The sequence below is a fragment of the Lutjanus erythropterus genome, chromosome 11 (assembly GCF_056507025.1).
Source record: "Lutjanus erythropterus isolate fLutEry1 chromosome 11, fLutEry1.hap2, whole genome shotgun sequence".
Lineage (NCBI taxonomy): Eukaryota > Metazoa > Chordata > Actinopteri > Lutjaniformes > Lutjanidae > Lutjanus > Lutjanus erythropterus.
Genome location: NC_139327.1, coordinates 24,082,091 through 24,104,929, shown reverse-complemented (window position 1 = coordinate 24,104,929; position 22,839 = coordinate 24,082,091). Strand labels below are relative to the sequence as shown.

Below are 22,839 nucleotides of genomic sequence, written 5' to 3'. Positions count from 1 at the left end.
GAAAACAACAATATCTTACTTCAGTTCCAGCTGGATATTGTGTGTTTGATTTTATGTTTTAGTGCACATAATATATTAAAGCTGTTTTTCTCCTGCACATTGGTGTAGGAGTGTAGATCCAGATCTGTCCTTTAATCAAAACAACAGAGCTGTCGAGGAGTATAAGGACAACTACAAGCAAATACAATGTCAACATCATTAACTACTCAAAATGAGTAAACTACTACTTCTACAGTAAATAACATGTCGCATATGTGTGTCCATATTACAGGTATGTTCTTGCTGGATTTGAGGATGCATCCTCATTTTCACTCTCGACTGGTAAAGTTTCCTCCATTTCTGCTCGTTTCAGCTGAGACTTTGTCGACGGTGCCTCGCTGTGTTCAGATTTTGTCGACTCTGGTCTTTTCATCTGAGACTTTGTTGATGGCGCCCATGATCTCTCTGACTCCTGCCTGGAGCCCTGCTCAGGCCCATCCTCCCAAGGAGGCCTTGTGTACAGCTGAGACTTTGTTGAAGCCCCCTCGTAGCTTTGAGACCTGGGAAATACTGCCCCGACGGGCTTTGCCGATGGCACTCTGCTGTGACCTGTCTGCATGGACCCGTTGGAGGAGCGGACCACCAGGTAGCGCACAGAGGGGCTTTTGTCTGCTTCGTGGGCTTTGAGGGGGCATGTTGAGCTGATGAACAAACCCCCTCCCAGAATAAGCAGGATGGACGCTCCCCAGCCGATGTAGAGACAGGCTCCAATCTCCCTCCGCTGAGCATCAATGGAGGCGCTGTAAAACCTCCTCACGACAGCTCCAGCGGCCCATGATGTGGGGATCAAACACAGCAGCCCTGTGGCAATCAACACTGCTCCTGCTGCTACAGCCACTTTCGCCTTTACCCCGCCTCCTTCTTCATCCAAAAAGCGGGTGCACTTGCCCCCAACAAAGGCCAGAATGAGGCCTGCGCTGCCTGTGGTGATGGCGAGGACAGTGAGAGCCCGAGCGGCCTGCAGGTCTGCACTGAGAGCGAGGAGAGACTCGTAAGGTTTACACTGGATCTGCCCGGTGCTCTGGACCACGCAGGTCATCCAGATGCCCTCCCAGATGGTCTGCGAGGTGACGATGGTGCTGCCCACGAAGGCCGTGACCCGCCACATGGGCAGGATGCAGCTGATGATGACCCCTGCCCAACCCAGGAGGCACAAAGCGCTGGCGAGCATCTGTATCCCCATTGAAGCCATGATGGACAGGTGGATGGAAGATCTCTGACACTGCAGCAGAAATCCTCACAGTCCTTTGAGAAGTGCACTTTTGCTTTAACTCCTGGTCTCGCTGGTCAATCTTGTCGTCTCTTGTATCTTTCTGTGAACTTTTCTTTGTCAGTCTTCCTCAACATCTGATGTTGCCATTTTTGTACATTTCTTCACTTATGTTTCCTTGTCATAGTTGCAATATTGTGAAGTTTCTATCCCAGAAAAATAGAGCTCTGTCTGACTAGTTCAGTTGTCCGTGTGGCCTCCGGCAGCTTAAACTAAACTCCAGGTGTGTCTCCCTTCAGCCTCAATTCATTTGTTTACAGCCTGCTTTCCTTCTGTCTCCCCCTCCTCCTCCTTTGTATCCCTAACTGCTGTCCTCTCCTTCCCCCACTCTGTCTGTTATCCCTCTACCTGAGAGTGTTCGTTCTCTTCTGTCACCTGAGCAGCTGCCTGTGTGCTACTGGACAGGTGGAGATGCACCACACCTTCCCTATTGGGACAAGAAAGGGGAGGAGGTTGACAGAAAAACATGCACAGAGAGGGAGAAAGAGGGAGGTAGCTGCGAAACTGTGACATCATCTGTTCCCTTCCTCACTATCTTCATCTGACGAGATGATTTTGGAAAAATTATCAGATAAAGCCGAAAGAATGAAAGGACTCTGGGCACTCTCCGCGTGCATGCAGAACGTGTTGGTTTAACAATAGGAGAATGATGTGAAACATAATCTCACGGGAGAAAACCAGTTTCATTCTAGCAGTGGCGACTGCACAGAAAAACCTGTTTGAAACACGCAAAACCTCTCCCCACACACACACACACTCACACACGCACACACACACACAAATACACACTGCTTAACATTTTAATCAGGCTCAAAATAATCTTTAATCTTGCTGTCCTTGTACAGTTCAGAGGGATACTTTTTGTGTCTATTCCTTTCCTCCCCTACAGCCTTATGACAAAAGACATATTGCTCTATCTTGCACAGACATTTACAAATATCTGGAAACCCACTGCTTCCAGGAAAAAAAATTTCCCCATGGTAAGTCAAACACTAAAAAAAGACAAAAGAAAAACAATCAAACTACAATTTAAAGGTAGTTTGTTCATTATATTTCTGAGTTTTGAATTAGACTCAAACTCTTAAGTTTTGAAATAAACTTAACTAAATTTTGCCGACCTATATGTTGAGATAATTTACCTTTCTGCTTTAGATTAACTTGAATCTTTGAGACCCAGAAAATGTATTTCAAAAATTGTTCCAAACAAGCTGTGAACCTAATTTGTCATTATTTGAGTGCTTGAAAATTAAATGGTTTGAAGTGAAAATATTATATTATTAACCATCATTAACTTTCTTTTAATTAGAAGAAAGAAATAAGAAAAGTGGGCTAATTTATCTCAACAACAAAAAAAATCTTTTGGAATTTCCCAACCTTGTCTTTTTTTTAGTGTAATTAGAAGACTTTTATCTCATAATATGACATTTTATTTTAAGATTGTGTCTTTTAACTCTTAATTTAAATGTTTTATCTTATAATTCTGAATTTCTCTCTCATAAATCTGACTTTTTATCTCATAATAATGAGAATAAGAAAAAACTTAATTCATATTGCACCTTTCATACATAGAAAAACAATGTAGTTGAAAAGATAAACTTAATTGAAAGCAAGAGAATACAAATATGGTAGTCAGTTTCTTAAAAGAATCAACAGAAGTTGCTTGTCTAATAATGATTTTTTTTTACCTCATAATTTTGACTTTAATCTCATACTTTGTCTTTTTTTTTATCTCATGATTACTTTTTATCTCCTAATCATTGCTTACCATGAGGATATTTTTTCTTTTACTGGTCCATACAAAGTATTATGAGATAAAAAGATACATATTCAAGCTCAAAACATAAACACACAATCACACAGTTATTACTCAGTCTCTTTGTTTATTAAGCAGAGTGTCTTTGGCAGGAATGACACACATGGTCACACAACCTGTTTGAAAGGATTCTGTCATCTACACTGGAAAAACCAGATCCTCTGTTCATCGGGTTTTTTGGCATTTGTCACCACTCATAACTGTTCATCCCTTTGAAAAAAAAAATAAAAACCTGCCATGACGTGCTTACAAATGACCTATACTGTAATGACATATGACAATACAAAAAGAGAAAAAAATATACAAAAAGAAAAACTTATATGAATCACATAATCATCCATATTGTTTGAACAAGAAAGAATAGCCAAAATATCAGGCTTAGACAGAAAATAATAACTACACAGGTAGATTTCACGTATAATTTGTTTCATATAATTCTGAATGTCACACATAGAGAACATGCTAAGTGAGTATGTGGGACTAATAAACAACATAAACAAAAACAAGGAAAACAGTGTAAAAGTTTCCATAATGCTCTAAAAATACAAAAACATTGTATGTTCACATTTAGAAAATCAAAAAAAAGCACATTTACAACATATATGATTCTTCTGGATGTTTTATGTTAAAATGACACATTCATACTGCAACATACTGTGTTACATCACATTATAGAATTTGACTCATTTTCATGGGACAAATTAAAGGTGAAACTTTCAAAAACTCTTCATTTAATCTCAAACAGCGTCCCAGTTCTGAAGATTTAAACTTAGGCCTTGCTGCTGTCGGTAGACTGAGCCTTGGAGTACTTCACATCATAGTTGGTCTCTTCTCTAGGGGGACAGGAGCTGCAGAGGAGGCCTCCGCCCAGGAACAGCAGCCCTGCAGTCCCCCAGCCGATGTAGAGTGAAGCCCCCAGCTCCCTCTGAATGCTGGTCAGATTGGGGTTGTAGATGATGGTGTTTGTGGTCCAGCGAACGGGGATGAGCACCAAGAGGCCTGCGATGATGAAGACAATTCCAGCAGCGATGGCCACTTTGCACTTTTGCCTCTCGTCCTTCACAAAGTTAGTGCACTTGCCCCCGACTACACCAAGAAGGATCCCAAAGACCCCGGCAATGATGGCGAGGACAACGAGCGCTCTGGCAGCCTGCAGGTCTTGAGGCAGGGCCAGGAGAGAATCGTAGACTTTGCACTGCCTCTGACCCGTACTCTGGATCACACAGCCCATCCACAAACCCTCCCAGATCACCTGAGCAGTGATGATGTTTGCACCAACGAAGGGTGTGACTATCCAGGTGGGGAGAGCGCAGATGATGATGCTCCCCAGAAAGCCGATCACAGCCAGGGCCAAACCCAGAATCTGTCTTCCACCGGACACCATGCTGAGGCTCTGTTGATCTCTTCACGGATGCAAGTCACTGAGTCGCTGAGAGCTGCTGTGAATTACCACTGAGAGAGACAAAAGAGGTAGTGGTTTTGATTTCCCACTCAAAGGAGAAGTCGACAGTGTCTTTGTCACTTACAGGTTTTGTTGTTAGCTTTCTGTTACTATCTCTTATGTTAACGGGTCAGTTTTGACCCGTGTCTTGAATCAGCCATAAAATATAATTATCATCCAATTTGTTTCTTACCTCTCGGTTACCTTGTTAGGCTTCCTTATCCATGAAAAGATTGGTTTTAATATTTTTGTTGTGGCCCCCTGGACCTTTCTTTTGACAGCATACCCCTCGTTTTCAATATAAAAAAACTGTCAAATGAACCTCAAGAGAATTATATAAATAAATAAAAGGTTGTTATGTTACCTGACTGTTACTGAGGGGTATTGGAACACATCTCTTAAATGTTCAATTTTAATGTTATTGACTATAGTAACATCTATGGTGTTATGGGTCAATTTTGACCCATATATATTTACTCCAAGAAAAAGGCAAAAAACAAGTCTTTTTCTTTTCAAAAATAGAACTTAATACAAATACAAAATAAAAAGCAGAACTAGTGTCCATCCATCCATTTTCTGCAACCGCTTATTCCCAAAGGGTCGCAGGGGGCTGGAGCCTATCCCAGCTGACACTGGGCGAGAGGCGGGGTTCACCCTGGACAAGTCGCCAGTTCATCGCAGGGCTGACACATAGAGACAGACAACCCCTCACACTCACATTCATGCCTACGGGCAATTTAGAGTCACCAATGAACCTAGAATGCATGTCTTTGGACTGTGGGAGGAAGCCAGAGAACCTGGAGAGAACCCACTCAGACACGGGGAGAACATGCAAACTCCGCACAGAAAGGCCCTGCCCAAGCCACTCATTCGAACTCAGGACCGTCTTGCTGTGAGGCAGCAGTGCTGACCACTGCACCACCGTGCCGCCCCGCAGAGCTAGTAATAAAACAAAATGTAGATTTGCAAGGTCAAACAAACAACAACCAATCAAGCAAATCAAACCAACAGAAATCGAGTACTAGTTCCATAAAAACTCTATGTGCAAGAACATGCATGTGTATTTGTGTATTTTTAGATGCATGTGTGGCAAGAAGTGACACTAGTGTGTTCTTTGGAGAGCTATTTTTTGCATTAGAGGCACAATGTTTGTATTAGGTCCATAAAAAGTCTCTCTGTGCAAGAACATGCATGTGTACGTGTGTGTGTTTAGATGCATGTGTGGCAAAAAATGACACTTTTAGTGTGTTCTTTGCAGAGATATTTTTTGCAGGTGAAGCACAATGTGTTTGTCTTTCTGTCCTTACAGTAAATCTTCTTCTCATTGTTGCATGCTGTAAACTGGAGATGTGTACTCTGCAAGTCACCAACCCTGAACTGAATTGGCCTTACGTCAAACTCGTCCATCTTTGTTTGGTTAAACAGGCAAAGAGAGAAGCCCCTAACTGAAGCTCAAGTGGTTGGAGGAAGTGTGGTTACTTCAGTTTCAGTGTCAGTTTCTATTTTATTTTAAGACAGCATAAAATAAGATAAGAGAAGTCTTTATTAGGAAATAAGTACAGCCAGAAGAACTAAAATGGCAAGTAACTTCAGATGAAATGTAAATGTTCTTCAAACCTGTGAGACCATCCAAATGGTGCTGATTTGTTGGGCAAAGTTTATGAGCTTTGAGATGCCAGTTGATACCAGGAACATTCAGACTGTAATGATACGTACTGCAGGTATTTGAGAGCACACATGACAATTTTTTATTACGACTGTAATAATATTCACTCTGCGAACATCACACATCTGATTTGGCTTCATCCCCCATGAATAAATCCTTCCACTTTTCCTCCCTGATCTGTTTGACAGATGATGATGCTCCCCAGAAAACCGATCATGGCCAGGGCCAAACCCAGAATCTGTCTTCCACCGGACACCATGCTGAGGCTCTGTTGATCTCTTCACAGACACAAGTTGCTGAGTCACTGAGAGCTGCTGTGAATTACCACTGAGAGAGAAAAAAGAGGTAGTGGTTTTTATTGCCCACTCAGAGGAGAAGTCAACAGTGTCTTCGTCACTTACAGGTTTTGTTGTTAAATGAGATGTCAGAGGAGGAGTTTTCCTGCATAGGTGAAACTGGTTTGTGAAGAAATCTCATCTGACCAGATTGCTTCACAACACTGAGAACGGCAGAGTTTCAGAGATGCACACTGAGCCCCCTGTAAGGAAAAAAAATCACAGAAATACAGCATAAAAACAAACAACAAACTAACAAACTGATTCTTAAAAGAATCAACAGAAGTTGTTTGTCTAATAATGATTTTTTTTTACCTCATAATTTTGACTTTAATCTCATACTTTTGTCTTTTTTTTTTATCTCATGGTTACTTTTTATCTCCTAATCATTGCTTACCATGAGGATATTTTTTCTTTTACTGGTCCATACAAAGTATTATGAGATAAAAAGATACATATTCAAGCTCAAAACATAAACACACAATCACAGTTATTACTCAGTCTCTTTGTTTATTAAGCAGAGTGTCTTTGGCAGGAACGACACACATGGTCACACAACCTGTTTGAAAGGATTCTGTCATCTACACTGGAAAAACCAGATCCTCTGTTCATCGGGTTTTTTGGCATTTGTCACCACTCATAACTGTTCATCCCTTTGAAAAAAAAATAAAAACTTGCCATGACGTGCTTACAAATTACCTATACTGTAATGACATACGACAATACAAAAAGAGAAAAAAATATACAAAAAGAAAAACTTATATGAATCACATAATAATAATATTGTTTGAACAAGAAAGAATAGCCAAAATATCAGGCTTAGACAGAAAACAGTAACTACATAGGTAGATCTCACGTATAATTTGTTTCATATATTGGTGTTTTTAACACACATTCTGAATGTCACACATAGAGAACATGCTAAGTGAGTATGTGGGACTAATAAACAACATAAACAAAAACAAGGAAAACAGTGTAAAAGTTTCCATAATGCTCTAAAAATACAAAAATTGATGTTCACATTTAGAAAATCAAAAAAAAGCACATTTACAACATATATGATTCTTCAGGATGTTTTATGTTAAAATGACACATTCATACTGCAACATACTGTGTTACATCACATTATAGAATTTGACTCATTTTCATGGGACAAATTAAAGGTGAAACTTTCAAAAACTCTTCATTTAATCTCAAACAGCGTCCCAGTTGTGAAGATTTAAACGTAGGCCTTGCTGCTGTCGGTAGACTGAGCCTTGGAGTACTTCACATCATAGTTGGTCTCCTCTCTAGGGGGACAGGAGCTGCAGAGGAGGCCTCCGCCCAGGAACAGCAGCCCTGCAGTCCCCCAGCCGATGTAGAGTGAAGCCCCCAGCTCCCTCCGCTGAGCGTTGGACAGAATGGGGTTGTAGAAATCCCGGATGATGGTGTTGGCGGTCCAGCAGACGGGGATGAGCACCAAGAGGCCTGCGACGATGAAGACAATTCCAGCAGCGATGGCCACTTTGCATTTTTGCCTCTCGTCCTCCACAAAGTTAGTGCACTTGCCCCCGACCACACCGAGAAGGATCCCAAAGACGCCGACGATTATGGCGATGACGACGAGCGCTCTGGCAGCCTGCAGGTCTTGAGGCAGGGCCAGGAGAGAATCGTAGACTTTGCACTGCATCTGACCCGTACTCTGGGTCACACAGTTCATCCACAAACCCTCCCAGATCACCTGAGAGGTGACGATGTTTGCACCAATGAAGGCTGTGACTTTCCAGGTGGGGAGAGCGCAGATGATGATGCTCCCCAGAAAGCCGATCATGGCCAGGGCCAAACCCAGAATCTGTCTTCCACCGGACACCATGCTGAGGCTCTGTTGATCTCTTCACGTATGCAAGTCACTGAGTCGCTTAGAGCTGCTGTGATTTCCCACTGAGAGAGACAAAAGAGGTAGAGGTTTTTATTGCCCACTCAGAGGAGAAGTCGACAGTGTCCTCGTCACTTACAGGTTTTGTTGTTAAATGAGATGTCAGAGGAGGAGTTTTCCTGCATAGGTGAAACTGGTTTGTGAAGAAATCTCATCTGACCAGATTGCTTCACAACACTGAGAACGGCAGAGTTTCAGAGATGCACACTGAGCCCCCTGTAAGGAAAAAAAATCACAGAAATACAGCATAAAAACAAACTATGGTTCTCGTAATTGCACATGCATGTATGATCTGTACATTTAAAAAACTATTTGAAAATATCCATCAGTAATGAAGACAGCATGTTTGGACAATACTAGTTATGCAAAAAGGGACTTACCCAGTGATCAAATAATCAAATAATGTCACTGTACTGTGGTTACCTCAGTTTCAGTGTCAATTTCTATTTTATTTTAAGACAGCATAAAATAAGATAAGGTAAGTCTTTATTTGGAAATAAGTACAGCCAGAAGAACTAAAATGCCAGTACTGCAATTATGTAAAGGACACTACATGGGCTCAGGAACACTTGTCAGTGTTTCTGCATCTACAAATGCAAGTCATATAGTATAGTATAGTATATGAGAAAATATAGCAAACTACATGATAAAACAGTCGAACAGAAAGCTGATGGAGAGGGAGAATAGAATGAGTTTTAAGTAACTTCAGGTGAAATGTGTGACACCATCAAAATGGTGCTGATCTGATGGGCAAAGTTTATGGGCTTTGAGATGCCAGTCGATACCAGGAACATTAAGACTGTGATGATATGTACTGCAGGTATTTGAAAGCGCACGTGACAAAATCCCTGCAGGGAATTTTCCCTCTTGCTCTTCTCACAGCTGAGGGAGGTCAGCACACAGCACCACCTGTGTGAAGTGGTCAGTATTCAGTATGTTGCTGAGTGACAGCAGATATTCACTGAACCGGCAAAACACAAATCAGAAACATTATAGCACTTTGCTAATGTCGTAGCACGAAGGAAAGCTGTAGCTGACTTTCATTCAGCCATTGTATGAAAGTTTCCATAAATAACTAATGAACTAATTAATAATAATTAACACACAGTCCTAAATGTGTATTTTGTCATCATAACATGTATCACAACAATATCTGTGGAGGAAGAAAATGAATGGATCATATTTTACCAAAAAAAAAAAATTAGATTCATCTTCAAAGTGTGTGCATGTCCATAAAGGAAATTCGGAAACCCACTGAAAGAAACAGAGCAACTCATGAATCACTTAGGACAAATGCATTGGTTTTAGTGGCATCTAGCAGACAGGATCAGGATGAAGACCTCTGCAAGAACATGCACAAGGAACAGGAAACAGGAAATCTGATGCCAACCACCATGAAAGCAGAGACGGTTCTTTGTTAAAACTCAACAGAAGTAGAAGAAGAAGATACATGGATCATATGTATGGAGAAAATATTTTCTGGCCTTCCTGCTGATCCTGATGGAAAGATAACTTTACTTGTTAGTAGGGGGTAGCAGTTAATGAACTTTCTTAGAAGCAAGGCATGTTCATTTGTAAAGCACATTTCAACAACAAGGCAATTAAAAGTTCTTTATGTAAAACAGAACCACAGATCTACATCATAAGATATAGATCTCAGAGGCCAAATGAAGCAATGATGTCTTGTAATTGGTCAGGGGCAGCAATGCACAAAACAGTCTGCAGGAAAAGAAGAAGAAGAAGAAGAGGAAGAAGAAGAAGCAGGCTCTGAGCGGTGCCCTCTAGTGGATGTGTTGCTTAACATCCCTGCCATCGTAAAGGATGCATGGAAGTATGTGAGCAGTGATGGTTATATTGCTTAAAATGGGAGCATAAATGAGCCATAATGGGGCTACTAACGTTCTCTGCACGGCTAACTTACATAACTAGCAAATGCCAATTAGTGGTTATAGTTAGTAACAGTTAGCGGTTTGCTACTTTAACAACAGTTAATCAAAACCAGAGGTTCTCTGCAGCTGCTGCTGGTTTGACTCCCGCTTGCAGCCCTTTGCTGCGTGTCACCCCCCCTCTCTTCACCCCATTTCCTGTCTGCTCTTCAGCTGTCCTATCATAATAAAGGGAAAAAAATGAGCACGGAGGTTTGTGTACAGACTAACCTATGGTCACTGAGAAATTTGCAAAAATGTGAAAGTCCTTCTCTAGAATCAGTGTTTAGCTTGTCTGTCCAGGGCCACTGTATAAACATGACAGTGTGTGTAACAGTGCAACACCTCTGTAAAAGAGAACATGCTCTGTATAAACAGCTCATTCTAAGGTAAAGAAAACACTGATTCTTATTTTCAGGTGATTACACACTAATAAAAACATACTTAAGAATATTATGTTCCATTTCTGCCATATTCTGCTGATAAATGCTCGAAAATCAGACACACTGAAACTTGAACATTCAGATTCCCTCTTTAATTTCCCCACAAGTAAAAAAAACAATTTCGACACTGCCAGTATAATATAGTTTGTGTATCATCTTGTTCTAGACAGTGCTTTGCTGAAGTTTGTAGTATTTTAGATATCTTGTGCATCATTTTATGCAAGTCTCCAAACAAGCCTGACATATTTGATATATTTGGAAACTTGGGATCTCCAGTAGAATTAAAAACACAGTTTTGTGTTCTTGAAAAACAACTGGCTGCACAACATGAGTTTGTAATGACTATTAAACACATATATCAAGAGTTCTGATAACCATGACATAAAACCTTACTGTACTCTCCAAATTAAACAGAAACAATCAATGACCAGAGAAAGTGACTGCTGTGATCAGTCCCTCTTAGAACAATGATCCATGCTGATCCACCCATCCAGATTTAGGGCATACTGTAATAATATTCACTCTGCGAACATCACACATCTGATTTGGCTTCATCCCCCATGAATAAATCCTTCCACTTGTCCTCCCTGATCTGTCTGACAAATTACTGCCCAGAGCCTCCTGGTTGTGTCCCCTGAGGCTAATAATACATCCCAATCCCACTCTGAGCTTTATTCAGGGAGTTATAGTCATGCACTTGTGCTTCGTGGTTGACCATCCTCCTTGGTGAATAACGATCAAACATCATGGAGTTGTTTGACCTCATGGCATCAGACTTCAGAGTGGCCACGCGGGACGACACGTTGCTGAACTGAGTGTTGGTGCTGTACGGCATGTAAGAGTAGAAGGACGGTTGCGGTCTCTCCTTCTCCCCGCAGACAAAGCAGATCAGAGCGCCGCCGAGCAGGAGCAGCAGGGAGGAGGCCCAACCTATGTAGATGGAGGAGCCCACCTCTCTCTTCATGGCTGCAGTCACAAAGGGGTCATTGTAGACTGAGATGGTTACTGCTGCTGACCAGCTGACTGACACCAGGCACAGGATGCCAGCTAAGACACACAGAGCTCCACCCAACAGAGACGCCTGGAAAAACAAAGGATATCAGTGGTTTAAACTCATGTTCATTACTTTTTTGATGGTAGAAAAATAACGTTGTGGTGAAAGACATTTTTAAAAATGGTGTTAAAGCGTCTTTTTTGATACTGATACAATACTAGGAAATGTTCTGTTTCTGCTTTGGATTTTGTGGGATTTCCACCATCAATAGATTTTTGTTTTTATCCTTAACACTGAACTAGTGGAGGTTGGTTTTCAAAATCCACAGGGTGGATCTCCTTTTACTGTTTCCTATACTTAGATGCTATTGGTGCATTCAAATGGGGTTGTGTTTACTGTATTTGTGAAATGGGCCTATTTGAATGCCTCCCTCATGTCATGTTCACAAAACCGTGAACTGGAGGTTTTCTGTTGGCTTTGAGTTCACAACGTCATGTTCACGACTTATTATCGCGAAGTCATTATTACAAGTTCATAAGTGCCATTTTAACTTAGCATACATGTTAGGCTCAACCATGTTGAAAGGAAAGTCAAATTTTGAAGAGGGTTAAAAAAGATATTAGGGGACCTATAAAAGGGACATAGTCACATCTTAAATAAGTTAATGTTAGCAAAATGCTAGCTAACCAGCTAAGTATGTAAATATATGTAAATTAGCTAGCTTTTTGCTAATATTAGCTATCAGATGTAAGTAGCTAGATAACAATTGAGGTAGATTAGCTAGTTAGTTAGCCAGTGATTTATTTTTTAAATTAGCTAACTTAAGATGTGCCTATATGCCATTTTTACATTTCCACCAGCAACATCTTTTAACCATCTCCAAAACCTGTTTTTTCTTTCTTTCTTTTTTTAACAAAGACGAACGATGAACACGTAGTTGTAGTACAAGAAACATAAAAGGAGAAAGCTGATCGAGAGTACCAAACTTGCTCAATTGTTATTAGAGCATAGAGCAAAAAGGTGTGGAACAGGTAAATTCTTATTAATCAAATTACCACTAACTAACTAACTAACTAACAGGATTAAAAGCCTACAGCTTGCTGTGAAGATAATAAAATTTGGGAATTATAAATAAATTACTTGCTACAGTGTATATTATTAAAACCCAAATCACCCAGTCTACACAGAGTAAAAACATCTCCGGTACCTTCTTTTTGGAGGAAGAGTTATCGATTGGCGGCTCTAAAGGGTCCGGTGGAGTGCCAATACAGTTGGCCACGCCTCCTCCAAGGAGAGCAACAATGAATCCCAGGAGGCCGGTGAGGATGGAGAGCAATGTGAGGGCACGTCCAGCCTGGATGTCGGGGGTCATAGTGATGGATGTTGTGTGTCTCTTGCACTGCATCTGACCTGTGGCCTGAAGGATGCAGTGTAACCACAGACCATCCCAGACCTAATACAGAGGGGACAGAGGGAACCTTCAGTGAGATTTAAAGCAGCCTATATGATAATTTATGATCCATGTTGATGCAGAAGTTGACATTTAATGTAAAATGCATGGTATATTATTTTTCAGTCAGTCAAAGTGAGGATGACTTAATTCATCGTCATACTATTTCATGTAGTCTATAAGGAGTATTTGTTTTTAAATGGATGAACAAATTCAACCTTTAATATGTGAAATGAATTGTTACATGATGTATGAGGACTTACCGACTGTGCAGTGACAATATTTGCTCCCACAAACGATGTCTCGCGCCACATTGGCAGTCCACATGCCAAACACACCCCTAAAACCCCCATCATAACCAGTGCCAGGCCCCCAATCTGCCTGCCCTGCCCCCCCATTAAAAAATGTGCAGTTATGCAGCAATAAACTACAACTAGAGCCACAAAACAAAGCCAATTCATCAAAAAATACCCCCCGTGACTCCAGAAAAAGTTATGATCTTCGATGTTTCTTGGCAGGTTTCGCTTGTCTTGTCTCTGCTGACATGGGGAGTAACATCCTGTTGTCGCTCATGTTTTGCTGTTATGTTAAAGAGTCATATGACACAAAGATCAACAGAGATGTGCAAACGTGTCTGGGGGTTGACAGCTTGTGAGGTGTCTGTAAATATACAGAGACTATCCAAACACCTCTGAGCTAGAACCAAATCAAGTTTTTCAGGCTATTATAGACGATGAAATGTCTGATATAGAGCCCTGACGAGCACCTCTCCTCCTTTTCTTCTCAGTTTCTGATATGTTTCAGATGTTTTGATCAACATATGTGTGGAAAAAAAGCAGTTTCAGTACAAAAACACAAATATACAAGGTGTATTTATTGACTTGACAGTGTTTCTTCCACTTGACATGGCAGAGCCTGCACAACAACTGAACAACCAGGCTTGGAGAGCAACAGAAAACATGTTAAAGAGTTACATAAACAGTAAATGTATTCCATTACAGTTACAGATTAAAATGACGTAATCAGTTATCAATCTGGCAAAAATAAATAACAATATACTACCATGTGCAGTGTGCATACATTGCAACACTTCACAAGTCTCACAAAACCATTCTGGTCTCATTGAAACTAGCCAATCTTACATTTGCCAGTTCATTATCATGACCTGTAGTGAAAAAAATGCTTTGCTGGGTGGCAGCTTCAGATGATCTTGTCTTTAAATCAGAAAAGAGGAACAACACCACAGTACAGTGCAAGTTATACCCTCAGCTGTGAAAATACTGTCATCATCCGAGAACCTGTTAATATTAAGGCTGCTGCTACCTCTGAAGAGTGTTTTGGGACTGTCAGTGGTGATGTTAGTAATCTGGGTGGTGTTTAGTTGAAGTCCATAAATACCACTATTAACTGACATACATGCATAACGAAGGAATAGCTGGACAGACTATTAATATCCCTTACAATGAACATAAAACATTATATTAGGCAAAACAATAAGACCATATTTGGCATTGAGGTAATCCAAAAGTGATGGGAAGTAATCAAGTTACATTACTTTAATACTGTGATACTTGGATGAGGTCACTGACTAAACTTTTTAACAAGTAATTAGTAACCCAAGTCAGCTTCTTTGACAGCTCCTGTGTGATAAAGAGTGATAATAACATTATATTTGGTTGATTTATTTGTCTTATTCTGTATCAATTTCAGGAATGTTGTCTCTGGATTTCCTAAAGTAAGGTAAACTGTCTGGAGTTGTTTGACCTCATGGCGTCGGAGCTCAGAGTGGCCAGGTGGGATGAAACATCGCTGAGCTGAGTGCTGGTGCTGTACGGTGTGTAGGAGTAGTAGGAGTAGTATGAGTAAGTAGGCTGGGATCCCTCCTTCTCCTTCTCCTTCTCCTTCTCCTTCTCCTTCTCCTTCTCCTTCTCCTTCTCCTTCTCCTTCTTCTCCTTCTCCTTCTCCTTCTGCTGACAGACGGAGCAGTTCAGAGCACTGCCGAGCAGGAGCAGCAGGGAGGAGGCCCAGCCTATGTAGATGGAGGAGCCCACCTCTCTCTTGAGGGCCACAGGCACCATGGGGTTATTGAACATTGAGATGGTTGCTGCTGCTGACCAGCTGACTGACACCAGGGACAGGATCCCAGACAGGGCACACAGAGCTCCACCCAGCAGAGACGCCTGGGAAAAAAAGCAATATCAATGATTTTTAAGTTGTTTTCATGACCATTTGTTTTGTTTAAGGTTTTCCGTGCCTCGTACCAAGGCTACTACATACCAAGGCCAACCAAGTACAAATTATAGTTTTATGCTTTTTAAAAAATTATATTTAAAAGGAAAATCAAGTTTGTAACAGGTCAAAGTAGTTAAAGTCATTGGATTAAATGCTGTTAAAACACAAAATATTCCTTGGCTCTGTGTTTAAATATGTTTGTAACTTTATAATAAACTATCATTAATAAACAGTAAATTAATAATTATTTAAAGTTTAGTTAATAGTTATTTTACTGGTAACAAATAAACCTAATTATTTGTTAATGTATACCAAATGATTCGTAAACCCTTAACCATTTGTAATGCTTTGTTGAGCATTAATAATGAGTTTATAAATGGTCTATAAACAGTTTTTGGATGACTATTAAAAAGTTGCAATTGATAGTGTGCAGTGATGTGGTGCAATGCATTACATTATTTTATACATGCACTTACATTACATACCTTAATTTATGTAATTATTTTAACCCAAAGCATGATCTATTCCTAAAACTGCCCAATAAGTTTTTTTGTGTGTGTGTGTGTGTGCGTGTGTGTGTGTGTGTGCGCGCGCGCGTGTGTGTGTGTGTCAGCTAACTAAACTTTTTTTTTTTTTTACTTTTTTTTTTTTTTTTTTTAAGTAAAAAAAGTAATAAGTTATTTAAAAATAAGTTTTAAGGCCTGGTGCCCCAGACCATAAAGAGTTCTGTGTGACAATTAGTTTGAGGTAATTTAATGAATTTTATACAAACTTGTTTGTACCACTAAAGCACAATCTAAAGTGAGATGATAAAGGTGGCCTTGAGGTGGCGTCCACATTTAATTTTGAGTCTCTGTCTTGCAGAGGGAACAATATTACTTTATTTTATTCTACAATGTGCATATTCCTAACAGATATTATAAAAAGGATCAAAAGCCCACAGCTCATTTAAATTGTTTCAAACAACTGTTGTGAGAACAATAAAATTTTATGATTAAAAACTGAAATAATTTCCAATGTATGTTATTATAGCATTTCTCGTCAGAGCCCAAAACACCCAGTCTACATGATATAAATGCAACTTTAGCACCTTCTTTTTTGAGGAAGAGTTGGTCGGAGGCTCTGAGGACTCAGGTGGACTGCCACTACAGTTGGCCACAGTGACAATGAATCCCAGGAGGCCGGTGAGGACGGACAGCAATGTGAGGGCACGTCCAGCCTGGATGTCGGGGGTCATAGTGATGCATGATGTGTGTCTCTTGCACTGTGTCTGACCTGTGGCCTGAAGGATGCAGTGTAACCACAGGCCATCCCTCACCTAACAAAGACACAGAGTGAGAGTTTAAAAAGCTGGTCAGATTACGTTTTGATGTAGGTGAAGATCAAAAAACATATTGTTGACTACTGTTCTTATTTTTTCCGAAGTAAGGTCCCATGATGCTAGCCAGTTGTTGCGAAGATTAGCTCAGTTAAGATGTGACTATACGTTTTTCTTTTGACAAGCCTTGCAGGTAGCAGGAAACAAGAAAGGAGAAAATTTACTGAGGTTCTGCTCATCCCAACTCATCACATCTTGACGATTTGCATCTGATACTGAAGCATCAGGCACTCTTTAGCAGCTGCTTCTGATGCAGCTGGAAAACCTTTTTAACATTTGATTAATGCTGGGAATTTGTCACATTTTGGTTAGGTTTAGACACAAAAAAAAATACTTGGTTAGGTTTAAGAACAAAAATGATGCTTGGTTAGGTTTAGGATAAGACCATTTTTGGAGTTACAAAAACTATGTTACACTACAAACATCATATAACATCACTGACGCAACTTATAAAATGACTTATTAAATGAAAGTCACATGACAAAAGTCATATGTCACTGAGCCAATTCACGACACAAAAGTCGTGTGTCACTCATAAGTCATGTGTCACTGAAGAGATTTACACCATGACGGACAAAAGTCATGTGATGCACATATCAGTATGCAACATTTTGCTTTCACACTGGACACACACCCCAGTCTCCTACATCAAAGTCCTGAGTTTGTTCCTCCCTCCGTCAATACCCCGGGGCGTCTTATACAGCTGTGGATGAGTTTACATTGAAGTCTTTAGAAAAGCCCCAAACCTTCAGCCATGATCAGGCACCATCTGTATCTATATGAATCACCAAGGGGTTGCAACAAATCGTCGGTATGTGACAGGCTGGAAGTGAGACTGAGCTTTTCAGCTGGGTACCAAGCATGTCATCAGCTGCTTCTCACCACAAAAAAAAATAATTTGGGGTTAAGGACAACTTGTTGATGCAGAAGTTAAAATTCGATTAAAAATTTAAATTCTTTGGTAAGAAAAAGTGAGGAAACATAGTTTCAGTTTATTCAAACAAATTTACATGGTTGAGTGTACATACTCTTCATATACTCTTCATATTGACCCTCCATGCTTTGGTGATGAGCTGATAAGGAATATTTGTTGTCAAATGGATGATTAAATTTAATATGTCAATTTAATATGTAATATGTAAAAATAATTGTTATGTATATAGACTTACCGATTGTGCATTGACTATATTTGGTCCTTCAAAAGATGCCTCTCGCCACATTGGCAGTCCACATGCCAAACACACTCCCAGAACCCCCATTAGAACCAGTGCAAGCCCCCCAGTCTGCCTGCCCTGCCTCCCCATTTAATAAAATATGCAGTTATGCAGCAATAAACTAGAACCAAAAAAAAAGGCAAATTCACCAGAAAATACCCCTCTGTGACTCTGGAAAAACTTAGAATAATAAAAAAAAAGGCTAAAATTTCTTGCCAGGTTTTTTGGAGGAGAAAATAAGCATATCTCTGGTCTCGTCTCTGTTGAAATAGTGCAAGACCCTCGCGTCAGCTGTTATATTTTACTGTTATGTTAATGAGTCAGATGACTCGAAGATCAACAGGGAAGCGCCAAAACGTGGTCCACAGAGGGGCAGTTTGTGTGGGGTCTGTAAATATGACGAAAGAATTCAAACACCTCTGAGCAATAACAAACTCAAGGTTTTCAGGCTTTTTTTTTTTTCATAGAATTGGCTGATGTGGAGCAAAATATGTTCTCAAAGTAGCATTTTTCTTTTCTCTCAGTTTTTGATTTGTTTGAGTTATTTTGGCCAACATATATCTCTGAATGGAATCCTTTTTTATGCAAGCATTTTTTTTTTAAATTTGCGATACAGTTGTTTTAAAATACATATAGTGTGAGAGACAAAAATTGTAGAACTTCTGTACAAAGATACAAATATAAAAGATGAATTTATTGGCTGGTGAATATACAATGATACAAACATTCATAGTTTCCTCATGCACAACAACTGAACAAATAAACTTCAATTATCCAATACTCAGAAAAAAAAGTTGAAAAAGTTTGCCAGTGAACTGAGGCATTTTTAGTTGTTTCCAGTACAATTTAAATTCTTTCCCAACTCTTGCGTGATAAAGAGGAATAACAGGGATGTAACAATATATTGAATATCATGATATTACAATAATTATTTTATTTCATTATTTATGTTTTATTTAGGACTGCTACTGACTGCTGCATCGTTTTTGTTTTGCAAGTGCGCATCCAAAATTCAAACATTGATTTGCCAGAGACAATTCTTGGCAATTATTTGGCATGGCTACTTTTATTTTATTCTGGTTAAAAGGAAAAGCAGATGCACTTTAAATTAAAAACAAAGGACAAGCTGTGTATGAAATTACTGAAATGAGTAAAACTGTCTTGTTGTAAACAAACAGAAATTTACTCAACATACTGGCCATTAAAATTACTTTTCAAATCATACACAATGTGACAGTAGTCTTTAAAGGTCTTGAAAAATCATTATTCCCGCTGCATTCAGAATTTGTGCCATAAACACTTCCAAAGCTTCACATGAACTCGGATATCTTCATTAAACATTTTGTTTTTCAACATCCTGCATTTTCACATTATATAATCATTAGCTCAACCAGACTTCATTTTTTTAATCTTCACTTTAAAAACAACCAAAATCACTTCATGCCACGGTCATGCAATTTACATTACATGTCGTTATGCTATATATTTTAAAATCTTACACAGATTTGGAACTAATTTGCTGTAAAATGTCAGTATAGTGCAATTAACTAAGCTTGAAAAAGATCTAAGAGAAAGTCCATCACAGTTAACACATTTCTGTACATTTTTGTCCACAGTTTCATGGATGGCATCATTTACTCTCTTCCTGTCTCCTCTTCATCCTCAGCATCTATAGGTGCTGCATAGAACTCCTCCTCCAATGATGAGCAGAGCTCCAGATGCCCAGCCCACATATATGGAAGCCCCGAGCTCCCCTCTCCTCCCCTCGGCACCCAGCGGGTTATAGAAACCGGTGATGATGCTGTGAGCCGACCAGCTGACGGGGATGATGCACAGGAGCCCCGCTAGAATAAACACCACACCTCCAGAAATGCCAATGTTAGCTTTGGTCAACCGGTCATCACGGAAGAAGTTGGTGCACTGGGCCCCGACCACAGTGAGCCCGATGGCCACCACACTGACGGCGATGGAGACACAGACCAGAGCCCTGGATGCCTGCAGTTCTTGTGGTAAAGCCAGAATGGAGTCATAGGCCTTACACTGCGAGTGCCCCGTGCTCTGGATTACACAGTTCATCCATAAGCCTTCCCAGAAGACCTGAGCTGTGACGATGTTTGACCCAACAAAGGCCCTCATCTTCCACATGGGCAATGCGCAGATGAGGATGGTGCCAAGAAAGCCGATGATTGCCAAACACACTCCGACGAGCTGGGTCCGCATGTTGCCAAAAAACAAATCCAAACAGCTTTTATAAGTTTACAGCAAAGTCAAAGACAGCAACAAAGTCCGCCTTCAGTTGAGCTGAAGCTCATTTTTACCACAAGTTTTCACTCGGCTGTCAACGCTGCTGGTTGTGTTTTGCTGAATGGTTTTGCTCTGCAGGTGTGTGAAGGAAGAGAAACAGGGAGGGGACTCTGCTAGTTTGTGGATCAGGTTTCCTGCTTGTCCTGATTCCTGCACACTGTGAATAAGTAGGAGGAGAAAGCTGTCAACACAAGTGCTCATGCATGAAAAACTGCTTTGTGACCCAAAACAAAAGGCTTTGGTCACAAATTTTAATTTGACATATCTTCAGGTCAGACGTTATAGAAGAATGCTTTTATATATTTATTATATGCCTCCACCAACCAGTCAAGTTGTAGTTTATATCCATGTACGTCTAGTCTCTGTAGTGTAATGTCCGTGTAGTGGCGATTTGAAGGAATTTAATAAAATATATTAAGTGTATTCATTGGCAAAATGGAAGTAATCAATATACTAAAATGTATGATTCCAGCGAGAAACATGCTGTCTTCACTTTGAGACTATCTTTACAGAGGAGTACAGAGGACTGATAGGGAGCTGAGCATAGTAAAGGTGACCTTTGACCTTTTGAATATGAAATGTCATCACTTAATCGTTTTATCCTGTTAGCCAAAAGCATTTTTTTGTGAGGTCAGCGACCTTGATGTTTGACCTCAAAAGTCTCAGTTCCTCCTTGAAACCAAGTGGATATTTGTGCCAAATCTGATGAAATTTCCTGTTACTGTTCTTCAGGTATCACTTTCACAAGAATGAGACGGACAGCCCAAAAACTGAATGCTTCCCGCCACATCTGTTGCCAGTGCAGAGGCATAATAAAAACATCCTACCGGTGCAGATCTTGAGATAAAAAATACTTGCATGGGAAGAGAGGTGCGGCACCATAGTGCAGTGTCATTATGCAAAACCATTCACTGTGTTTACCTTCATTAAATCACCTGGAAATTACACCAGGTTGCTACAGTACAACGATTCAGACCTGTGTACACATCAGACTGGTTTTTATAACTCCCTAATCTGCTTTTGTAAGGTGAGACACATTAGAATAATTGCTAAAATAGCATTGTTTTGATGTAATCACCACCAAATCTATTTCTTTATTTCTTCTTTCTACCACTATTTTAACTACCATCCAGACATTTCATGAGGTAAAGCTTTCCGTTTGCTGAGCTTATTTTTATCTTTAACTGATTGGCACAGCTGTTTCAGAGCCATGATACCAGTAATGTGACTGGGCCGAGGGTATTTAATAATCACCACACCCGCTAATCTATATTATGTATATATATATATATATATATATATATATACATTCTGCAGCATAAACCAAAGTAGAACACGCACACAGAGGTGCACAGTTTGTACGACCTGAATACTGATAAAATTTCTAAATAAATGATGTAATTTAAAATATATGCTCAGTAGAAGCAGACTCCACTTTAGTTCATGTCCCCCTCCCCTCATTTAACTAGCTCAGTGGTATGCACTGAATAAATCTGGTAAACAGCAAAGAGTAACATGAGAAGTGGGGTTACAAATGACTTGTTTCTATTGTTCTAGGCAGAGCTGGCCATTTGCATATTCATTAATCATTGAATACTAAATGAAGGCAAGGTGTAGAGCCATATGCAAGCCATTTTAACAAGGCATTTGAATTTCATTGCAAAAAACTAAACAAACTGGACAAACTGCAAATGTCCGAGCATGACTGAGAGTCGCACCCTTCTTCTTCAGGGCAGGAGGCTACATGCCCAATGATGGCGTATTACTGCCCCTCTGTTAGACTCCAGTACTGCACATTGACACTCTTGTAGTGGAGACTGAGAAATTACTTGTACAATGTCATTTTCAGAACGTAAAAGATTTGGGGATTTTGAGAAAACATTCTGGGCTTGAGACTCAGTAGCCACCCCCTAAATCTGCCTGTGTCTAGGCCTGTAGTAAAGGGTCACTAAAACACAAACTACAGTCACTCTGTGCAGATTAAGTCGAGGAATGAATTTTGTGACAAACCCGGACAAACAGGAGTTTCACTCCTCTATTCCAATAAACACGAGGACTGAAGTTCATTTTTAATCAAATCCCACATACATTCCCCTGCACTCACTAGTGGAGTAGATGTGCATCAATTCACAACTGAAAATGAACCCAAACAAATCCACTGTTCACTTCTGATGAGGTAATATTAGCTGAAAACGGCATCGCCCAAACAAAACTGTGCATCTGTGACCTCTTCTAAAAGATTTAGACCTTCAAAAGGAAAATTAAACAGAAGAAAGAATAGAGAGACAGACCAATTGCTGGCTTTTGTTTTTCGATGGGATTTGTTTCAAAACTGATTGATGTCAGAACTGAAAAGGACACACCGGCTTCCTTAAAAACCACATGTAGACATTGTGGGACAAGACATGTGCCAGTCAATA

The 22,839-nt window shown here is 40.1% G+C and overlaps 6 protein-coding genes across 6 annotated transcripts; all 6 read right to left on the bottom strand.

The window, feature by feature from the left end:
* Positions 1 to 210: 210 nt before the first annotated feature.
* LOC146319156 (claudin-4-like) lies at positions 211 to 1,725 on the bottom strand. The gene has a single exon (XM_084729760.1). It carries the CDS (start codon positions 1,229 to 1,231, stop codon positions 266 to 268), a length of 966 nt encoding a protein of 321 aa, XP_084585886.1. The 5' UTR covers positions 1,232 to 1,725; the 3' UTR covers positions 211 to 265.
* Positions 1,726 to 3,168: 1,443 nt separating this feature from the next.
* LOC146319155 (claudin-4-like) lies at positions 3,169 to 4,655 on the bottom strand. The gene has a single exon (XM_084729758.1). It carries the CDS (start codon positions 4,504 to 4,506, stop codon positions 3,892 to 3,894), a length of 615 nt encoding a protein of 204 aa, XP_084585884.1. The 5' UTR covers positions 4,507 to 4,655; the 3' UTR covers positions 3,169 to 3,891.
* A 2,968-nt stretch (positions 4,656 to 7,623) lies between these two features.
* LOC146319154 (claudin-4-like) lies at positions 7,624 to 8,531 on the bottom strand. Its single transcript, XM_084729755.1, has one exon. It carries the CDS (start codon positions 8,414 to 8,416, stop codon positions 7,784 to 7,786), a length of 633 nt encoding a protein of 210 aa, XP_084585881.1. The 5' UTR covers positions 8,417 to 8,531; the 3' UTR covers positions 7,624 to 7,783.
* A 2,437-nt stretch (positions 8,532 to 10,968) lies between these two features.
* On the bottom strand, positions 10,969 to 13,824 carry LOC146319153 (claudin-4-like). The gene is made up of 3 exons (XM_084729746.1): positions 13,555 to 13,824; positions 13,049 to 13,294; positions 10,969 to 11,928 (listed from the first exon to the last, which is right to left on the bottom strand). Exons 1-3 carry the CDS (start codon positions 13,750 to 13,752, stop codon positions 11,488 to 11,490), a joined length of 885 nt encoding a protein of 294 aa, XP_084585872.1. The 5' UTR covers positions 13,753 to 13,824; the 3' UTR covers positions 10,969 to 11,487.
* An 857-nt stretch (positions 13,825 to 14,681) lies between these two features.
* Positions 14,682 to 18,327, bottom strand: LOC146319152 (claudin-4-like). Its single transcript, XM_084729747.1, has 3 exons — positions 18,071 to 18,327; positions 16,614 to 16,841; positions 14,682 to 15,471 (listed from the first exon to the last, which is right to left on the bottom strand). Exons 1-3 carry the CDS (start codon positions 18,203 to 18,205, stop codon positions 15,022 to 15,024), a joined length of 813 nt encoding a protein of 270 aa, XP_084585873.1. The 5' UTR covers positions 18,206 to 18,327; the 3' UTR covers positions 14,682 to 15,021.
* Positions 18,328 to 19,506: 1,179 nt separating this feature from the next.
* LOC146319151 (claudin-4-like) lies at positions 19,507 to 20,559 on the bottom strand. Its single transcript, XM_084729759.1, has one exon. It carries the CDS (start codon positions 20,333 to 20,335, stop codon positions 19,778 to 19,780), a length of 558 nt encoding a protein of 185 aa, XP_084585885.1. The 5' UTR covers positions 20,336 to 20,559; the 3' UTR covers positions 19,507 to 19,777.
* Between the last annotated feature and the right edge of the window lie 2,280 nt (positions 20,560 to 22,839).

Excerpts from the sequence above, each read along its gene's own strand:
- LOC146319154 (XM_084729755.1), bottom strand. The coding sequence starts at position 8,416 with ATGGTGTCCGGTGGAAGACAGATTCTGGGTTTGGCCCTGGCCATGATC.
- LOC146319155 (XM_084729758.1), bottom strand. The coding sequence starts at position 4,506 with ATGGTGTCCGGTGGAAGACAGATTCTGGGTTTGGCCCTGGCTGTGATC.
- LOC146319151 (XM_084729759.1), bottom strand. The coding sequence starts at position 20,335 with ATGCGGACCCAGCTCGTCGGAGTGTGTTTGGCAATCATCGGCTTTCTT.
- LOC146319153 (XM_084729746.1), bottom strand. The coding sequence starts at position 13,752 with ATGAATTGGCTTTGTTTTGTGGCTCTAGTTGTAGTTTATTGCTGCATA. Across the intron at positions 13,295-13,554 it reads ATATTGTCACTGCACAGTCG|GTCTGGGATGGTCTGTGGTT; the intron begins GTAAGTCCTCAT and ends CCTCTGTATTAG. Across the intron at positions 11,929-13,048 it reads ACTCTTCCTCCAAAAAGAAG|GCGTCTCTGTTGGGTGGAGC; the intron begins GTACCGGAGATG and ends TTGTTTTTCCAG.
- LOC146319152 (XM_084729747.1), bottom strand. The coding sequence starts at position 18,205 with ATGGGGAGGCAGGGCAGGCAGACTGGGGGGCTTGCACTGGTTCTAATG. Across the intron at positions 16,842-18,070 it reads ATATAGTCAATGCACAATCG|GTGAGGGATGGCCTGTGGTT; the intron begins GTAAGTCTATAT and ends TGTCTTTGTTAG. Across the intron at positions 15,472-16,613 it reads ACTCTTCCTCAAAAAAGAAG|GCGTCTCTGCTGGGTGGAGC; the intron begins GTGCTAAAGTTG and ends TTTTTTTCCCAG.
- LOC146319156 (XM_084729760.1), bottom strand. The coding sequence starts at position 1,231 with ATGGCTTCAATGGGGATACAGATGCTCGCCAGCGCTTTGTGCCTCCTG.